At 41.1% G+C, this 17,983-nt stretch overlaps 3 protein-coding genes across 3 annotated transcripts; 1 reads left to right on the forward strand and 2 right to left on the reverse strand.

Annotated features, from left to right (window-relative positions):
* Positions 1-230: 230 nt before the first annotated feature.
* Positions 231-1,833, reverse strand: LOC121192315 (LIM domain-containing protein 1-like). The gene is made up of 7 exons (XM_041053949.1): positions 1,801-1,833; positions 1,509-1,610; positions 1,143-1,210; positions 962-1,024; positions 739-869; positions 510-561; positions 231-425 (listed from the first exon to the last, which is right to left on the reverse strand). Exons 2-7 carry the CDS (start codon positions 1,552-1,554, stop codon positions 342-344), a joined length of 444 nt encoding a protein of 147 aa, XP_040909883.1. The 5' UTR covers positions 1,555-1,610; positions 1,801-1,833; the 3' UTR covers positions 231-341.
* A 2,229-nt stretch (positions 1,834-4,062) lies between these two features.
* Positions 4,063-14,126, forward strand: cdcp1b (CUB domain containing protein 1b). The gene is made up of 13 exons (XM_041053732.1): positions 4,063-4,273; positions 6,494-6,718; positions 6,980-7,321; positions 7,642-7,857; positions 8,149-8,499; positions 9,109-9,324; positions 9,504-9,860; positions 10,274-10,633; positions 10,770-10,967; positions 11,109-11,465; positions 12,432-12,788; positions 12,907-12,988; positions 13,160-14,126. Exons 1-13 carry the CDS (start codon positions 4,210-4,212, stop codon positions 13,656-13,658), a joined length of 3,624 nt encoding a protein of 1,207 aa, XP_040909666.1. The 5' UTR covers positions 4,063-4,209; the 3' UTR covers positions 13,659-14,126.
* Positions 14,127-14,587: 461 nt separating this feature from the next.
* LOC121192158 (tetranectin-like) lies at positions 14,588-17,610 on the reverse strand. The gene is made up of 3 exons (XM_041053733.1): positions 17,418-17,610; positions 17,109-17,207; positions 14,588-15,745 (listed from the first exon to the last, which is right to left on the reverse strand). Exons 1-3 carry the CDS (start codon positions 17,512-17,514, stop codon positions 15,339-15,341), a joined length of 603 nt encoding a protein of 200 aa, XP_040909667.1. The 5' UTR covers positions 17,515-17,610; the 3' UTR covers positions 14,588-15,338.
* Positions 17,611-17,983: the final 373 nt, after the last annotated feature.

Below are 17,983 nucleotides of genomic sequence, written 5' to 3' on the forward strand. Positions count from 1 at the left end.
GATTGTGTCTGTCTCTGGTCATTTCTCGTCAGCTTTTGGTCGTTGGCAGTCTATTTGTGGTTAGACAAGAAAAAGGATGTTTTCATCACACTAAAATATGCAGTAAAGTCTATTTAGTTTGAAGTGGAAGTGTGGGTCACCAGTTTGAAACCCAAATGAATGACACCATTACCTTTCTTACTTCTGAATTTTTTTTAATAAATTCATATGCAAAATGCCATACTGTTATAAAGAAATAGAGTGCACAAAGCAACAGGCTGGAACTCATACATACTCATATTGTACATTTACAAAGACCAGCAGAGAAACACAGACGGATGTATGTCAGCCTGCTCCTCTCCTTAAATGAGGTTAACCTCACCACTGTAGCACTCTACATGGAAATTTCTGTTAGATGATACCACTCGAATGGACTCTGTAGACCCCTGAAACAATCAACAAATAGAAGGAAAATGTTAAACAATCAAACAAACAAACATGCAATTTATTTAAATTTAGTCACAGCTCACCTCAGATGGCAGTATCGGCATTCTGCAGGCAGCACAGCAGGGAGCCTGGGCCCTGAAACCAGGAAGAAGTCTCAGATAAAGGTCACAGAAACTGAAAAATGAGGTCTCTGTGGGTGTGACTTATCTCACGTGCAGCCAGTCTGGCAGGGTTTGGTTTAATCTATTCTCTGGAGTGTGAATCAAAGGGCTTGGCCCCATTGTGTTAGTTTTGAGCGAGTACGAAACTCACTTGTGGTAGTCGCTGACACAGTAAACCCTGCTGTCTGAGTCTACAGTGAAGGGCTGACCCTCCAGGCCCTGTCTGCAGATGACACAGCGAAAGCAGGACGGATGGTAGGACTTCCCACGAGCCTGCAGGACCTGACAGTGCAAAATGAGCTCTTCTTTACACAATGTGAAAACACACACCACATATGCACGCACACACATATAGTAAGTGAAACTATACTCACCATATCCATGATTAAATACCCACAGCTGTTACACATTTCTTGGGATGGATGAACTCCTGAGTACTACAGTAAATGACAATAATTGTAGATTAATTTTTCCTCAAACCGGATATGATAGATACACATGTTTGTGTTGCATTATAACCCACTTCACAGCCATGCTAAAATAGTATATTCTTACCAAAAAGTCATTTTCACAATAGATTCCTCCTGACACTGAATAAAATGACTCTCCAATGAGCTTTTTACCTAAACATGAAACAAAGGACAGGCAACGAGGTGAATATTGGGGAATGGCAGCTTTGCCATTAATGTGACATGATATTTTACAACTGAGGTAAAACACAGTTTCTTTGGGATCAAGGACCAAATTACAAAACAATCAAAAAAATAAGAAACAAAACCATAAAAACATCCAGATAAACAACATAAAAACATTTTTTAAAGAAAGAAGTACAAAAGATTTCAAGTTAGGTTTTCTGGGGCTTTAAGATATTTTAGAAACTCGACGTTCAACCAAACATGCTGGCACATGGAGAGGACTCACTGCAAACGCTGCAGGTGAAACAAGTGTCGTGGAATAAATGTCCCATCGCTCTGCAGGCTCTCCCTGCGCCGTACACTGCTTTACTGCATCTGGCGCAGCTTCCTGAATAAACACACAACACAGAGAAGAAACACACACAAAAAATGGTCACCATGAAACCTGATCCACTCTTCATTCACTGAAACTGTAAACACACACACATGCTTAATAATGATCTATTCCAGATTGCTGGAATACATGACCACTGAGAACTATGCGAGAAAGGTAAATATTCACAGTTTTTCTGTCTTACCAAAGTAAAGACTGGCACCATAACTTGGGTCCATCTTCTACAGTATGTTTCCCAGCTGTCTTGTCCCGCTGGAGCCTACAGTTTGCCTGTCTGGGGGTCTAATTTTATGTGTGGTGCAGACAGCTGTAAGGGGAGCTGCTATCTGGGTTTATGGGTGTAGCATTCAGTGCTTTTGGTCTCTCTAGGGGCAGTGAGTCTTCAGACCCCCTGACTCCTCCAAGGCTGGGAGGGTGGCAACAAGTGACGCCAACTGGTATATTTCATACACAGTATTAAGTTAGTGCTGGTGCTGGAACTGTGTCAAAATTATGTGTCATTCCTCATTGTAATGGCCAAAATCTGCTCCATTAAATCATTAGCGCCACCCTTGCTGTGACTGATGCTGATGTACTCTTTATTGCAACCAACACTCTGTCTGTGCATGCAGAAAATATTGACCAAGAGGCCTGAAAATGTTTTACCCTGAAGCCATAAAAACCATGTGTACATTATGAAATGATGCTGCTAATGCAGCTCGTGTTACTGCCCTCATGTGGACTCTTCAGGCTCTTCAATCCATGACTCCTGACCTAAAATCAGACGCACCCAAATAACAGTCAGAAACAAGCGCTGGCATTTGTGTTAACAGGCTTGCAGTGCCAAGTGTGCTGGGCTGATGTAACCAAACAAATCATTGTGCTTTTATTGTCCACTTTTTCTTGTATAAATTCCTCCATGAATTTTACATTTGATTTTTGTTTTGTTCTTTTTCATTTTTCATTGCCCCAACTTTTATTTGTCTCATATTTTTATTTATATGATAATTGCTCTGTAAAAAAACAAACAGTAGAAGAACAAGGGGAAGAGTTTTAAGAAAACACCAAAGATGATGACAAAAATAAAAAGAAATAACTTGGATACTTTTGTTGACTCACTAAGTGTTTCACAACCCCTTCCAGTTCAATCTAGTATTCATAACACATTATCTCCAAAATTAGCATATAATACAGCGATAAATGAGTTTTTATGCTTTATCTCTTAAAAAAACCTCTGGTCATTGGTTTTAAAACCTGCAAACTTATGGCGGACACTTGCAGCACATGTCCTGGGTCAACAGTAATGTGGGAGGGGAGGTCTGACAGCTGCTGATTCTTCACTGAGGGCCCTTGTTAAGATACAGTGAAGCTGTCTAAGTTCACCACAACGCCCACACTGCAGGCTGTCAGACTGGTTCAGCGAAAAAAAAAAAAAAAACAACAACAACACTCAGTGTCTCTTGTGTTTGATCGTATAGGTGTGTGTGGGCTTGGGTTTGGGGATCAAAGTGCTTTTGCAAAGACAAAAAGATTAGAACAAATGAGAGTTATTGTTTTTTATACATCCATTTTTTAAACCCCTTTTCCTTTATCACTACAATATTAAACAATACAGTGTTCAGTACTGTGATTTAAGCTTTAGGTTTAGATTAGAAAATGATAGTTTAAAAGAAGCTATGGGGTTAAACTGAGAGGCTTTGGTCTTTGATTAAAAATTTGATTTAGAGTTCATTTTAGTCATTAAATTAAGGGTAAATCAGTTAGGCAGTGAACAGTTAAGGTGTTCAAAAATGTAACACAAATTTGTGTTTGTAAGTGGTCTTGCCCTCAGGTATGTTTCTGTGCAGGAATGTCTGTGTCATGAGGCATGTGGAGGCAAGAGGGAGGCTCTGCAACATGGGAGTGTTATTCCCAATATGGACCTACTATCACACATCAACCAGAGTCTGTTTTCACTGTCATTCTGCTGAGAAAAACAATGCAGCTGGCCAGGCACAACCTGTTTTTTAAACATAAACATATTTGCTCATTTGCCCATTAAAACTGTCACTGTCACCATATTACAGGGACTGAATTTAACCTTCTTATTTGTGATTTTTATCTCTGGTGTTTGATGGTGCTTGTAATACAATGAATATTAGACTGTAAAACAAGAGGAAACTTCTGCTTTAAGCTCAGTTTCCACACCCTCCTCTGCCTCGTTTTGGGGATACACAGCACCATGCCAACAATCCTTGGCATGTTTTGGGTCTTTATAAATAGGGCACCCATTGTGCCACACAGCGAAGGGAGTCACATAAGGACTCGTATCTCATCACAAGACCATATTGTATGTATTAGCTCCGCAGTGTTTCGGCTAAAGGGTACAAGGGCAGGACCTGATCAGTCGTCAAGTTTGGACAGGTAACCGTAAACCACCTGTCGTCCACGCCCTCTGCTCCGCTGTTGCGCGCAGGTAATGCGGAGCAGGAAGTGGCTGTCAGCACCGTCGCTGTTGTTGCAAAGTGAATGAAAATGCAGCGGTGTATTTGAGTGAGAAGGGAGCCGCTTTTTAATTTTATCGTTTAACGTTTTACATTTTTTTTTAAAAAAAACAGGAAAATCCACCGTGAAGATGCGGCTCTGCGAGACCTGCGCGCTCCTGGGACTTTTGTTCTTGACACTCCTCGAGTTATCAGGTGAGATTATGCAAGAAAACATTTCTCTCTCAGCAAGAAACATATGTTCATTTATTGTTTGGGGAAACTTTGTTTACCTGCTTTATTTTTTCAGTTTTCAATTACAAAAACTGTTCTAAGTCATCACGAAACGTCCTGATATTGGATTTTGGCTTAATTTCGAGCTTGTGCCAAATGGGTCAAAGTGTGCTAAGTGCATGCTCTTCATTAAGATAAAACGTGCTCAGGCGAAAGAAAATGCAGAGATGCACTCCCTGTCAAGCACTCCGGATAGAGCGAGCTGTGTTTAAAGTGCTGTGTCAATCCATCAGAAGATAGCAGAGGACATTAAGGCAACATTACATGTGATTGATTGACTTGACAGAGGAGATGAAAGGCTGAAACACATTTTCAGTCTCAGTCTGAGCGGAATAACTCTCAGCCTTGACTTCTAGACCTCCATTTTCAAAAGGTTTATGAGGCATTTATGGAGCTTCCTGGAGGCATGAATTCATCATAGCCTCATTAATGATTGACCAGCAATCTGCTGCTGAGCTGTGAATCTGGCGGGCATTTTATCTTATTTTTTGTGCTAGACTCCAAACTCTGGTGCTTTCTTCCTCCCTGACTTAATTCATTTTTGGGGTAGAGGTCATCAGCAGCATGGTGACTTCATTCTCTTTTATAGCGTTTGTAAAAATGATCTTTTTTTGGCACTAAATATGATTCTCTGAACCCTGTGACATCCCCAACACACCCATTGCTTACTGTCACAAGAAGTCCTTTGGCCCACATTTTATGTAAATGTGCAGCATATTGTTCTCTGCTGATTTCACTTTCTGGCAAGTCCAGGTTGCGAATTCCTAGTTTGTTTGTTTGCGTGTGTGTGCAGCTTCCCACACAAATGCTTTTAAAAACATTACACTGTTTTCATTTTAGGTTGAAAGAAAACTGTAGACTGAATGTAAACTGCTGTGACATGATTTATGCAGATGCTTTGAGAGCGACCTTTAGATCAGACTTTGGGATTTTTTTTAAGTTAGTATTTTGATTAAAATCTTAGACTGTTTAGTTGACCCATTAATTATAGTGGACCGTAGAGCCCCTGATGATCCAGACAGCCATAATGGAGGGAAGGTAGGTTTTGTTTAGAGGCTGGTTATTCCTTTCCTTCCTTTTTTAATAATATATCATTTGCCATTGTTAATATCTATGTCTTTTTTGTATGATTTGCTTATTATCAAAGGTTCTTTTTAATTGTATAGCAATCAATAAAATATTTTATGATTAAAATATCAACTGGTGGACAAACTTGCAATGGAGACAAGTGTTTCTAAATGATGTCTAATCTAGTTTTTTCATTTCTATCAGGCAGTTTCTTATTACTTTTCAACCCACATATACATTGATGCCAATTTTTAGCAACTCAAGCTGCACTGAAATAACTGCTGGGACCAAAACAGGGATAAATAAACTGTAGTGTACTGAAGGTTTACATCTGCTGATATGTAAAAGAGGAAATATTTGAATCTAAAATTGTAAAAGGATAAGGCTGCACATGAACAAGTTCTTCAGTAGGGGAAGTTTGCATCCACCACAGGAGTGTCCAGTATCACACATGAATTTCCTCTCCTGGCTCTATGTTTGAGAATCCGATTAATTTGCTTTGGTCTGCCACTACAGTACATGGGGACAGGTGTGCCAGGAACCACTGTGTTTGCTCAAGTGTCAAAAAAAACCCCTATCTGACCATTTGTGCGTGTGTTTGGTTTCTTTTGTGACCTAAATATTGCGGAGGTCTTTAACTGATATACATCAGCACTGCTATCCCTTGTGCCATGACGCTAGTGTGGCTAAAAATGAATTTGGTTATCAAATCAGTCGCAAATTAAATTTCTGTAGATCAGTTTATCAGCTTATCATTTCAGCTCTTCTTGTTAAGATCATGCAGCTAATTTGAATCATATTTTTATGAGGTTGAGTGAGGAGTTTGTACAAGTGTGTGTTGGTGCAATATCAAAAAAGACTGATGTCCAAACATGAGAATCTGTCTAAGCATGCACTCAAGCAGCTGTTGTGCAGTTGAAACAGGACAACACTTGCAACAGTGATCCATGGTGTCATTTGGCTCTGTTAACATGTTTTAATTTTCTCCGCAGCCTAATGAGAAATCACATCTTCAGACTCATTATCACAGTTTACCGCATCTCAAGGCTAACTCCCTCTGGTGTGTTTCCCCAGAATGCCTGCAGACGGTGGTCCGATCAGACAAAGGCTCGGTGGTGACGGTGTCCACCAAGCTGCCTTTGAATCAGTGTGCTGTGTGTATAGTCAGTGGGGTGAATGACACACAGACTTCCTGCCACTCCTCTACCACGCTGGTACCTGAGGAGGAGGTCAAGCTGCTTTTCAACTGCTCCCAGCCGATTGAACAATCTTACACTGTCACGATAACTCGCACCATTGGTGAGTTTACAGGTGGTCTGATGATACATCCAGTAAACACTTCACAGGTCTGAGTGCGTTTTCAAATATACTCAGGACAAAAACAATGCATCACAGTGTAGTGCTTAATGTTCAACAGCAACTAATGACTCTTAAAGCTTAACTTTAACTTAAGAGCACTTAATTCACATCAAAACATACTTAGACTTGCATATGCACGTTATACTGTAGATCTTAACTTCTTAATCTGTTCATCTTTTCTTGCCTTTAATTGTAATCCAGAATGTACTAAGAACGCCTGCAGTCCTACAACAGTGGAAACTCAGCCCTCCATCCTCACAGACTTCACCAGGACCTTTACCTGGGAGCTGAAGGCACCCGAGAAGACAGTTGTGAGTCTGGACATCCTTGGAGAGGGACTGATGGAGACATCACAGCCGTGCCCTAAAGGATTACAGTATTCGGTGGCCACATCCAAAACAAACAGCGAGGGTCAGAGTCAGTACTGTCAAGGCGGTTCTGTGACTCGTTTAGACCTGCCCAATCAAGCTGCTGTGTCTCTGCAAGTTAAACCAAAAGTGCAGGTGGACTCTGTGCTGTTTCAGGCCTCTGCAGGACCATTAAGTAAGAAAAAATTACCGAATACAGACTCTTTTTTTTTCTTTTTAAGAAAATCTATAGTTACTCTGTTGTTTGCCAGTTCTTAGCTGTAGCTTCATATTTAACAAACACACAAGAGTGATTTTAATCTTCTCATTTAACACTCTAAATGTAGAACTTTTCCTTTAAGTTAAGTGTTAATGGTGAGAGCAATTTAATAAAACTAGCTAACAACAAAGACCTCAGGAAGGACTTTACATGCAAACTTAGTGATGGGTTTACGAAAAGCTTGTGCAACCTGTGCGCTTGTGCATCTGTCTCACTTTGATTTTCACCCCTTTCAGAGGGCCGAACGATGGTTGTAACTGTTGATTCCAGCACAACTGTGGTCATTAGCCGGGATCCTAAGGGACCAGAGTGTGAAGTGTGCACCGTTGACAGCTCCACTCCGAACTGTAGCCCAACAGAAAAGATACTTACCAACGCTGGAAACTTCTCGCTGGAGTTTAGCTGCCCAAAACCTCAGGACATGTACAGTGTGAAGATAAAGACGAAGATAGGTGAGAAACTTGGAGACACAAAACTTATTTCACTGTCCAATTAATAAATAGAGCAAATTCTGAAAAAACATAAATGGTTAGATAGATAGATGGATAGATAGATAGATATCTTTGTTATTAAATTAATTGGAAGCAGTAATTCATACATGAAAAGAAAGAAATAACTGTTATTAAATATATAAATAAGAAATTATCCTGATAATATATCTGTAAAGAAGAAATGTCTAATTTATTTCTACAATTGTACTATTTCTACTTTACAGTTACTAATTTCTGTATTTCTTTACTCAGAATGCACCAAGAGCTCCTGCACTCCTACGGCTGGAGAAGTTGATCCCAACCTCTGGACAGACTTCAAAAGATCCCTAACGTGGGACATTAGTGTTCCAGAGAGGACAGTATTAACTTTGGACTTCCCTGGTGATGGACTGAAGGAGGCTTCTGGAACAGAAAGCTGCCAAGATGGCTATCAGTACTCAGTGAGCACAACTAGAAGTGACGGAAACATCAAAGCTAAAAGCTACTGCAGAGGCGGGACAGTGTCTCATCTGGATCTGTTTGGAGCGACAACTGTGACTGTTGAAGTGCCCAAAGGAGGAGAACTGGATCAGACAATGTTCAATGTTAAAGCAGCACCAAGAGGCAAGGGCCTGTTCCAGCACTTGGTTCAGACAAGAAAGAAAGAGTTGTAGCTACAAGCAGGTCAACATACTAATAAACAACACATGTCTTTTACATGAAAAATTGAAGATATGTCCTTTTAAAAATGACCCAATAATATCAACCTCTTCCCACAGCCGCTGTTGGGCAACTAGGGATTAAAATTAATTACTGTTTATGTTTTGTTTTTTATTATGACTTTATTTGACGGGGACAGTGATCAACAGAAAGAACCTTTTTATTTGTTGTCCCTGGCCAAATGTTAAAAAGGCATCATAAAAATAAAATAAAGTAAAATGACATATCTTATAAAAGTACAAAACATAATAAGTATGCAAAGGGTATTTTAGGGAGTGCAGCACTTTCCAGAACATAGAGTCTACAGCCATGTTTTTAAAATAAATTTGACTTTCCTAAACATAATTAAGACTTGGATGTTGATGTGAACGCTATTTACCAGGAAACTAGTACTTACGCTAACTATGAGTTTAGAAGGGTGTAAAAAATTTGGACAAATGTCACTTGAACAAAATTATTTGTTCAGTTTTGTCCGTATTGTACAGTTTCTTATTGTACCACTTTTCTCTTCAGGTGGCAGAATGATGTCAGTGACCCCTGACCCCAACACCATCATTATCATCAGCAGGGTGACCAGTGAGCCAGACTGCAGTGTGTGCGTGAATAAGATGTCCAAACAGATATGCAATCCAAGCCGTCAAAAAATTACTGATCCTCGCAACACCTCAGTGGAGTTCACCTGTCCTCAGCCTCAGGATATTTTCACTGTGGAGATCAACAGAGAAATTGGTATGAAGATCTAAACATAGCAATTTTTAATTTTCAATAATCCTCTGATAACAGCGAACAGATTGATTAATCTTGATTATTTTAGCTGATTTTTATGCTTTGAATCTTTGTCAGCACAAAACTCTTTGAAAACCTAAGTCACCTTCTCTTATATGTTGTTCTGACTCTATAAACCCCAGACTGCACAGATACCTCCTGCTCTGGTGACATTGTTCAGGCCGAGTCCGAACTGTTCCCAGACTTCAACCGGACCTTCACCTGGGACTTGAAAGTTGTCGCCACTCGAGCTTTTCAACTGGACTTCCCAGAACCGGGAATGCGACAGATTTCCAACAAGGAGACCTGTCCAGATGGGCACACGTACTCTCTTGTTATCTATCTGCGCGGTGGGCCAGCAGACATTGGTACCTTTTGCAAAGGGGGAAATGTGACCACCATCCTGGCAAGATACAAGGGCCGTGTGTCTCTGCAGGTGCCTGGGAACACGAAGCTGTACCCTGTTGACTTTAAACTCAATGTTGGGCCTGAGACCAGCAGTAAGTTTGTTTTTTTATTTCTGTGTCATGACAAACCTTTGGCCCATCCCACAATGGAGTAAATGATAAAGATCATCACCTCTTACATAACTTGTAGACAACATTCGCAACAAATTCTAAATACGTTAGGTTTTGATTTGCTCCATATGTCAGTAGCCCACTGCACTCAGCAAACATTTCTACAAACAAATGTTGATCTTAAATAAAAAATGAATCCCCAAAACCGTAGTTGTGAATAAGTTTTCAATCACCCTCAGATATAAAAAGAGGATGAACTGAACAGTTTTGCCCACAGGTATTGGTTTACAGGTTGAAAATGACTGTTAAGTGCCTGTAATTATATTAAAAAGCCTATCTAATGATAGAAGACTCCCTGTTTCTAACCACAACATTCTCTCCTTTTTTTCCTCTAGTGTTGGCCATAGTGAAAGTCAATCTACCACGAGGTGAATCAGACACTGACTTCATCACGCCCAACTATCCCGGTGATTTCCCTGATAACCAGCAGATGCAGTGGGACTTCACAGTGCCCGGCATGCACAACTATTCAGTGCAGTTTCGTGATCGCACCTCCCCAGAGTGCCTTAAAGGAGGAGTGGCGGTGGAGTACCAGAAAGAGGACAAGAAGGTGACCAAATTGACTCTCACGGATCCTCAGCCGCAGCATCAACAGGGCAGCTTCAACATGGTGCTCAAGAATTGTGAAACCAACAGGACACTACAAGGACTCACCTTGAACTTCAGAATATCTGTGATGAGGAGTGGGCATCCAGGTAGAATGTTAAAACTTCACAGCTGGGGGTCTGAGGAGCATTTTTGATTTTGCAGTATATATGATAAAATGAATAATAAAAGCACAAGCCAGTATGAATACTAAAATGATCCCTCTGTGTTGTACTTTCTTTTCAGTTCTTTGTACGGTGGATCTAACCAAACAGCAAGGAGTGTCCTTGAAGATAGAGAAGGTGGGTTCTGATCCATATTGTGAAATGAGCATTAACTCCAAGGTTGAAGAGAAGATAAACGTGGCTGCAGGCACAAAGGCCAGCCTCTCCTTCCTCGACTGTCCAAATGAAGATGTGCGCCTGACAGCTAGTGAAGTTATCAGTAAGATGATTTTTTAAAATATTCATGAATAGTTAAAATCATTAATCTTCTTAGAGCCTTAGACTTGCATTTGTTGCTCGGGCTGTTCCTTTAGTTTAGAAACTTAATATTCTCAGTCTTTTCTGTGCCTTTTAATGACAGGTTGCCAAAATGCGGCGTCGTGCCCTGTGACTCTCCTCACTGTGCCCAAACTGGATTCCTGTCTGCCAATGCCCCTCCACAGCTTCACCTGGCACCTCAGCATGCCTCACGACAGCACAGTGGATCTTTTGTCGCCCACAGGGAGTCTCCAGCAGTCCCTGCCTGGCCGGGGGTGTAATCAGTCTGTGTCATTGCATGTGGCAGAGGAGGATGGGTTTTCTGTTGGAGATTTCTGCTTTAATGGAAACATCCAGAAAGTTCAGGTACATGCCAACGTCTCCGTCACAGCTACGGCCCGCGACTTCAACAAGACCAAGGGGCCTTTCCTCAATGTCAGCTTCAGTCAGGAGATCTCAGGTAAAACATGAATTAATGCACATTTTGGGGCTGCAGTTAATGGTTATTTTAATTTTTGCTTAATCTGGGAAGAATTAATTAACTGATTGTTCTGTCAGAATACAGTGGATAAATTTCCCAGAGTCCAAAGTGCCATCTTCATAAACCTAGAGATATTCATAGAGCAGTCGTATCTGATTTTGCACTGGGGCTTCCTCAGGCTCACTCATCATATGTGCAGCAACAGGTGTGTGTTTTTGAAGATTCTCCAATAGTCCTATCCAATGATCAACTCCAGATCACGTGACACAAGTATTTATAGTTCCTAAATTCATAATATCCAGTACGTGTCACCTATCGTACACAATTTACAATTCATGTTTATATACATAGCAGTTATGGATGCAACAATATCACCCTTAGCAACAAAAAAATTTTTAAAACACACATATTATGAAAACTAAAATCTTTGCCCAATTTATTTTGCAACTACTAATAAATGAAGACAATCTAGAGACTGCATGTGCTCAAATTCCTACTTCAAGACTATTTTTCTACTTTTTTCCTGCTCCACCTCAGGATTATGGCTGAATGGCTGGACCAAAACATTTTCTGTTGCTCAAGTAATCAGTTAGTCAACTTATATTCCAGCTGCAATATACATTGTCCTCTCTTTACATTTTAATCAACATCAGACAGACAGGTTTTAAGAGATTTTAATCAATTTGAGTGGATATCAGGGTCAACTAGAGTGGATACGTATAGCATGGCACCAGGTATAGCTGCATGTAAATGAAGGAAGTCCACTCTAATTCCTTATGAATGTGTGAATATCATCACATCTGCTTAGTGAAACATATTCACTTCACTTTAAAATTCCACACAGGGGCACTGTTGTACCATAAATGCTGGAGACCCCTTTGAAATTTAGAGACTCACACACAGGATACCATAACAAGACTCAGCATTGTTTTCATCCCTTTTCAGAGACCATTATTTACAGAGTCAGCCCTAACACGTTGACTCCGAACCTGCTGGCCACTCCCAACTGGCCTGAGGGCATGAGGCCTTCCTCTACCGTGTCCTGGATCGTCACTCTGCCGAGCCAGTACCAGGCACACATGCAGTTTGTCAACGTCAGCCAGCCCAAATGCCTCGACTGGCACACCGCCATCACGGTGAAGATGCTGGGCTACGAGGAGGAGATCCTGAGCCGCAGGGAGGACGAGCAGGCGAAGGACAAATTATTGGTCCCACAGAGTTTCTACCTCAACATGTCCAACTGTATACCTGAGGAGGGACACTTTGGTGCAGTGACTGAAATTGTCCTGCAGAAGAAGACCAGTAAGCAAACACTTGTTTCGGCAGTTTAAAAACAAACAAAAAAAACAAAACAAAACAAAACAAAACACAACAAAAAAACCCAAAATGAATTCTCCCACTTTTCTTCATTGCTCTTTAGATCTCTTGGCCATAATCCTCGGGATAGCAGGAGCTCTGCTTTTGCTGATTGTAGTGCTAGCTGTAGTGTGCATCATCACAAAGTGAGTACGCCTGTAGCAAAACTCTTAGAACACCTGTGCACCTGTGCAAGTTGACCCTGTCTTGGATAAAGTGATATTTATTTGACTATATTCTGTAGAATTGGTCTGTTACTGGCAGCTTTTGTTGACTCTCTGTTATTGTTTCTGCTCTACCCTCATCTTTTCAAACAGGAAAAAGAAAAAAGGAAGAATGAACCAGGAGTCTTCCATCTACATGGGCAAAGGGAATATCTTCCGCCCAGGTGACAGGCACTTCACCAAAACCCGATCTGACAACGAATCCCATGTCTATGCCTCCATAGATGAGACGATGGTGTACGGACATCTGCTGGGTGACTCCAGCTACACTGACAGCATACAAGACAGCTTCAAAGGGATTCAGGTGGACTCTTATCACACATTTACAGGCCCCAGTGATGGACAGCTGCCTGTAATCAAAGAACCGGATCCAGAGCCCGAGATGGAGAAGATGTTCTTGGACCCCTCTGAGACTTTCATCCCATCCCGTCCGCGCACCCCCATCAACCGGCAGGACAGCCTCGGCTTCCAGGACCGCAGGATGGTGGACAACGAACTGTACACGTTCAAAAGCACAGGGGACATAAACACAATCCGGCTCTCTGGTGTTGACATGGAGCCGCAGCCGCCAATAAACGAGGAGTCCTTGTAGTGCGTTAGGAATGTGGCTGCATGGTGGACCGCTGTTACCCTATTCTTGTCACAGCACAGCGTTGGTCTGTGCTGATGTGAACTTTTGTGCCTCGATCACGCTCAGTGAGTTAGATTAACTTTTAATGTGGTGTTTGTCGCCTTTGTCAGGACTCAGTCATTTTCTAAAGCTTCAAGAATAGAAGCGGTGATCCACTTCTTTAAGGGAGTAGTTTGATAGAAAGCAAATATTCCCCAAAATGTCGAACTACTCCTTTAATGTTTGATTTTGTGAAATTTCTTACCATGTGACATGGATTCAACAGCAGGGACCATGGAAAGAAATGTGCAAGTACCTCTGGTCTTTGTTTTTAAAAGTGTTTTTATATAGTGTAATAGTCTTGTTTTTTTTTTTCAAAGAGATTTGTTTTTTCTCTACCTGGTAATAACAGCTTAGGCTTTTTTTTGCAATAAATTCTAGTTAAATGGCTTGGTGAGGAAACAGTTTACTTTTTTAGGTAACGGCTGCAATCACACACCAAAGCAGTGATGTTTAGTTTTCCCTCTTACGCTGAAACACTGGCCTTTTGCATTGTGGATGGTGAAAACAATTTCAACCACAGGAACTCCAGCCATGAAAAACAGTGTGATGGAAGGTGTAGAAGAGAGTACAGAGCAGCAGCCAGTGTTTAGCTAGCTCCTTTCCAGAGTTTGTGCCAAGAGGACACTGAAACTGAAGGAAATGTTAACTTTCTGCTGGCTGTAGCTTCATATTTACCATGTGAATATGACAGTGGTGTCGCTCTTCCCATGTAACGCTCGATAAGAAAGAAAATAACTGTATTTCCTAAATTGTCAGACTTTTTGGTAAAAAAAAAACAGACAATAGAGGAATAGAATGTTTTGTATTTTATTGATGGTAATTTTCAGGTTACATCAGGCTAGACATAGGAGAATACAATCCTAGCAAACTGAAAAAGTCTCTTAATTCTGATTGAAGATGATGAAGATTGAGTTGCTTCTTTTTTTTTTTTTTAAATGCAATATCATTTATATTTTTCTGGCTCCATGTAAGTCTTGGCGTTAAAATACAGTAGTTAGTTGTGAAGGGATGCTCGAGTTTAAAGCAGTGGTTCTCAACCAGTGAGTCATGGAGCTGTTGTAATAGAGGTGTGGATGTGTGGAAATAATGGAAAGTTACACCCAGTTTTTATATTTGTGAAAGGTGCCAGCACCTACACTCACATTCTATTGCAGGAACACTGGTATTTTGAATTATGAACATCTTATAGCCTATATATGTTTTTTATGTTATTGAAAAAAAATATCATTTTTAGTGTTTAAGAGAAGATGTGCAAAAACCTATAAAATGATTGCAGAGGTCACTTAAGGAAGAGATGATGTCCCACAGTTTCTCGCTTATTCTCAACTGGACTTTGTTCTCCTTGGTTTTATTGTGACCACAAGGAATGCTGCAAATTACAGATCACTTTAGTGAAAAATAACAACTTCATATATCACTGTCTCATTCTGTGACTCAGACTGTGACTTCTGGATCTGAATTTGGTGCAGATGCAAAACCAGCTGAGAACCACTTGCTTAAAAACTCCTTTTAGAATAGCAGGCAAAGTGGAATTGCAGCAAGAGTACACAGACAAAGCAGCTATAACCATGAGCAGAGTCTATCTTGATATAAATGTGATCAAACAATGTTGAACTGGCAGACGGAGGCTTTCTCCTCGCGACAGTTCTCGTCAAACCACTTCCCCCGGGCGGCCACCGACAGGATGGCACAGTTCTGGGAGTGGCCGCCGTCCGGCTGAGGGGACCGGGAATTGGACGTGTCCCAGTTTTTGTATGCAATGTTGATGCCGGTCTGGTCCATCCAGGTTCCCTCAGTCACCATGTCGTTGACGCCAAGCCAGACCTGCTCATCTGGGCCGATGCTCTGGCGGATGTAGTCTCTGAGCTGGTCATTCTCATTGCTGGATGTGGGCGTACCGAGGACACCGCCCATGGAGTTACAGTCTTCACTGGCAGTGTGATAGCGCTTCCTCACAGGGTCAGCCAGGAAACACTTGCCATGGATCTTTATGCCTTTCAAACAGACTAAGGAGGAAAATGAAAGGTAGATGCTTAGATAGAACTAAACTGTGATTTAGTGTCATCTTTAATTTTTATGCTTTGGAGATATTACAGGCATCCTTTTATCTCCCTTTGATAATATGAATAAAAGTAGCCCTGTGGTGTTTTGGAAACACAAAATAAGCGCAAGATCCTCAGTGATAATGAACAAAGTGAAAGTGAAAAAGGTGATTTTTGTCAAAGATTTTTGGATTTGTAGTAACAACAGGAACAACTGGATATCATTTTGTGTTCTGAACAAGAGATCAGACCAAGGTTTGCCATGTGCTTTCCAGATTAAAATGTGTGGTTTCAAAGACTACACATGTAACCCATCTGTCTTTATTTTTAAGAGAGGCGTACCTCAGACTACTGGCTCCAACATGAATACATTGCCTTTAAATGTTCACATTTCAATCTGCAGATAGAGGTGAGATGAAGAAGTGTTGTTTGTGATCATTTTCAGTGTGATACTAACGGCTGCTGCTTCCCCACTTCCACAGGTGATCCTAAATGAGGCCCAGTTACTGAAGTGCATGTCTAAAGCAAGAAGGTTTTCATCTCACTCAAGAACACTTCAGCAGCCAGAAGTTTATTGATTCATTGGCTCAAACCTGGATAATTTTTAAGTCTGAACAATGACTGCATTAAACTGTGAAGAGACCCCGGAGCCGGCCCCTGTTGACCCCTGACTTCTCCTCTAGCCCTTCGTTTCTGTGCGCAAATTGTCTTGTCCCATATTACAAACTGATTCTAATCAGGAGTGTGTGGTGCGATCCCACTGGAAAAGTGACAACATTTGTTGTTGGTAAGTATATGTTTTAATAAACATACTTAAAGCATAGTAATAATAATAAACATAATTAATCTAAATGCAGTTGATTTTTGCTGTTGATGCACACAATTCTCCCTCAGTGCACAAAGGAAATGTGGGTAGTGGTGAAAGGGCTCCAAAAAGTGTTTGTTTCAACCATCGGCTCTTCCATCATTTGTATGTGCGAACATGGTGTGATGAAGACATATAAAGTCCATCAAGACTAAATTTTGGCACGGGCCCCTCTACAAGACAGGGCCACAGATAAGGTCATAATGCAGCCCACCTCTGCTGACAGTGGGCCTTACATATTATGCACAACTGGCTGACGTGCAGTTGTTCTGTTTTGCCTGATTAGTAATCCAGCCTAACTTCAGACCACTTGATTAACCATTAAGTTATCATCACTGTCGTTAATCTAATAAGATTGTCCTGGTTGTGTGGCACATTTGGACAACAGAGTCCTATTTAGAGGAATTATTATATTCTTTTGCTAATTTAAATAAGATCCACCTGTTTAAAACTCAGTTTTACCTGTCTGCAGGGCCTGCTGTTCCTTCAGATGAGTGAGCTCCTGGACGATGTTGTCGATCTGTTTCTGTAGGTCCTCGATGGCACTATCCTTTGTCGTATCTGAGTCCAACAGCACCAGGGAAACACAAGAATTTAAATTCAGGTGATATGAAATTTATAAATAAAGTCACGTGATTATGCGGAAAACACCACATTTAAGATGAATGAAGAAAATTCTATTTGATAGCTTTTCTCAAACAACCTGTAATACAGTCATGATGTCTAAATAATCTGCCATTCCTCCTGCAGGCTTTGATATTTTCCGTCTACCTTTTTTCACTGGCTTCTTCCTCGCTGGAGTCTGCTGAAACGAGCAGTTCACCAGTAGTAGTACTCCCAGCAGCACACACACTCCTTTGAACTCCATGGTTAGACCTGTTGAATGAGGCTGCACCAACGTGGACGCCTGCAATTTATCTCTCTCGCTCTCTCACACACCCTCCCTCTCATCCCTCAGAACAGGGAAAAATACTGAAGTCCACAACTGCCATTTGCAGGAATAACATCCCAACCTCAGAAGCCTTAAAGGATGGTGTGTGTATGTGTGTGTGTGTGTGTGTGTGTCATCTGGCTCCAGACACTTCACTTGGAGGACCAGTGCTAAGCAGAGCCAGGTCTGGACAGCAGGTGGAGACCGGCAGACAAGGCAAGACAGTGTTAAATAGTCATGACATAACCCTGTGCAGCTTTCATCAAAGTGTATGAAAAAGAAGTAAACACTGACTCAACTGTTGCATAAAAGCCTCAATAACTTGGTTACAGTCTATTTCAAAAGGCTGCTTAAGTCCTTAAAAACAAGATGGAATAAGACTTTCCTTCCTAAAAACTGGCCAAAG

Source organism: Toxotes jaculatrix, chromosome 13 (genome assembly GCF_017976425.1).
Source record: "Toxotes jaculatrix isolate fToxJac2 chromosome 13, fToxJac2.pri, whole genome shotgun sequence".
Taxonomy (NCBI): Eukaryota; Metazoa; Chordata; class Actinopteri; family Toxotidae; genus Toxotes; species Toxotes jaculatrix.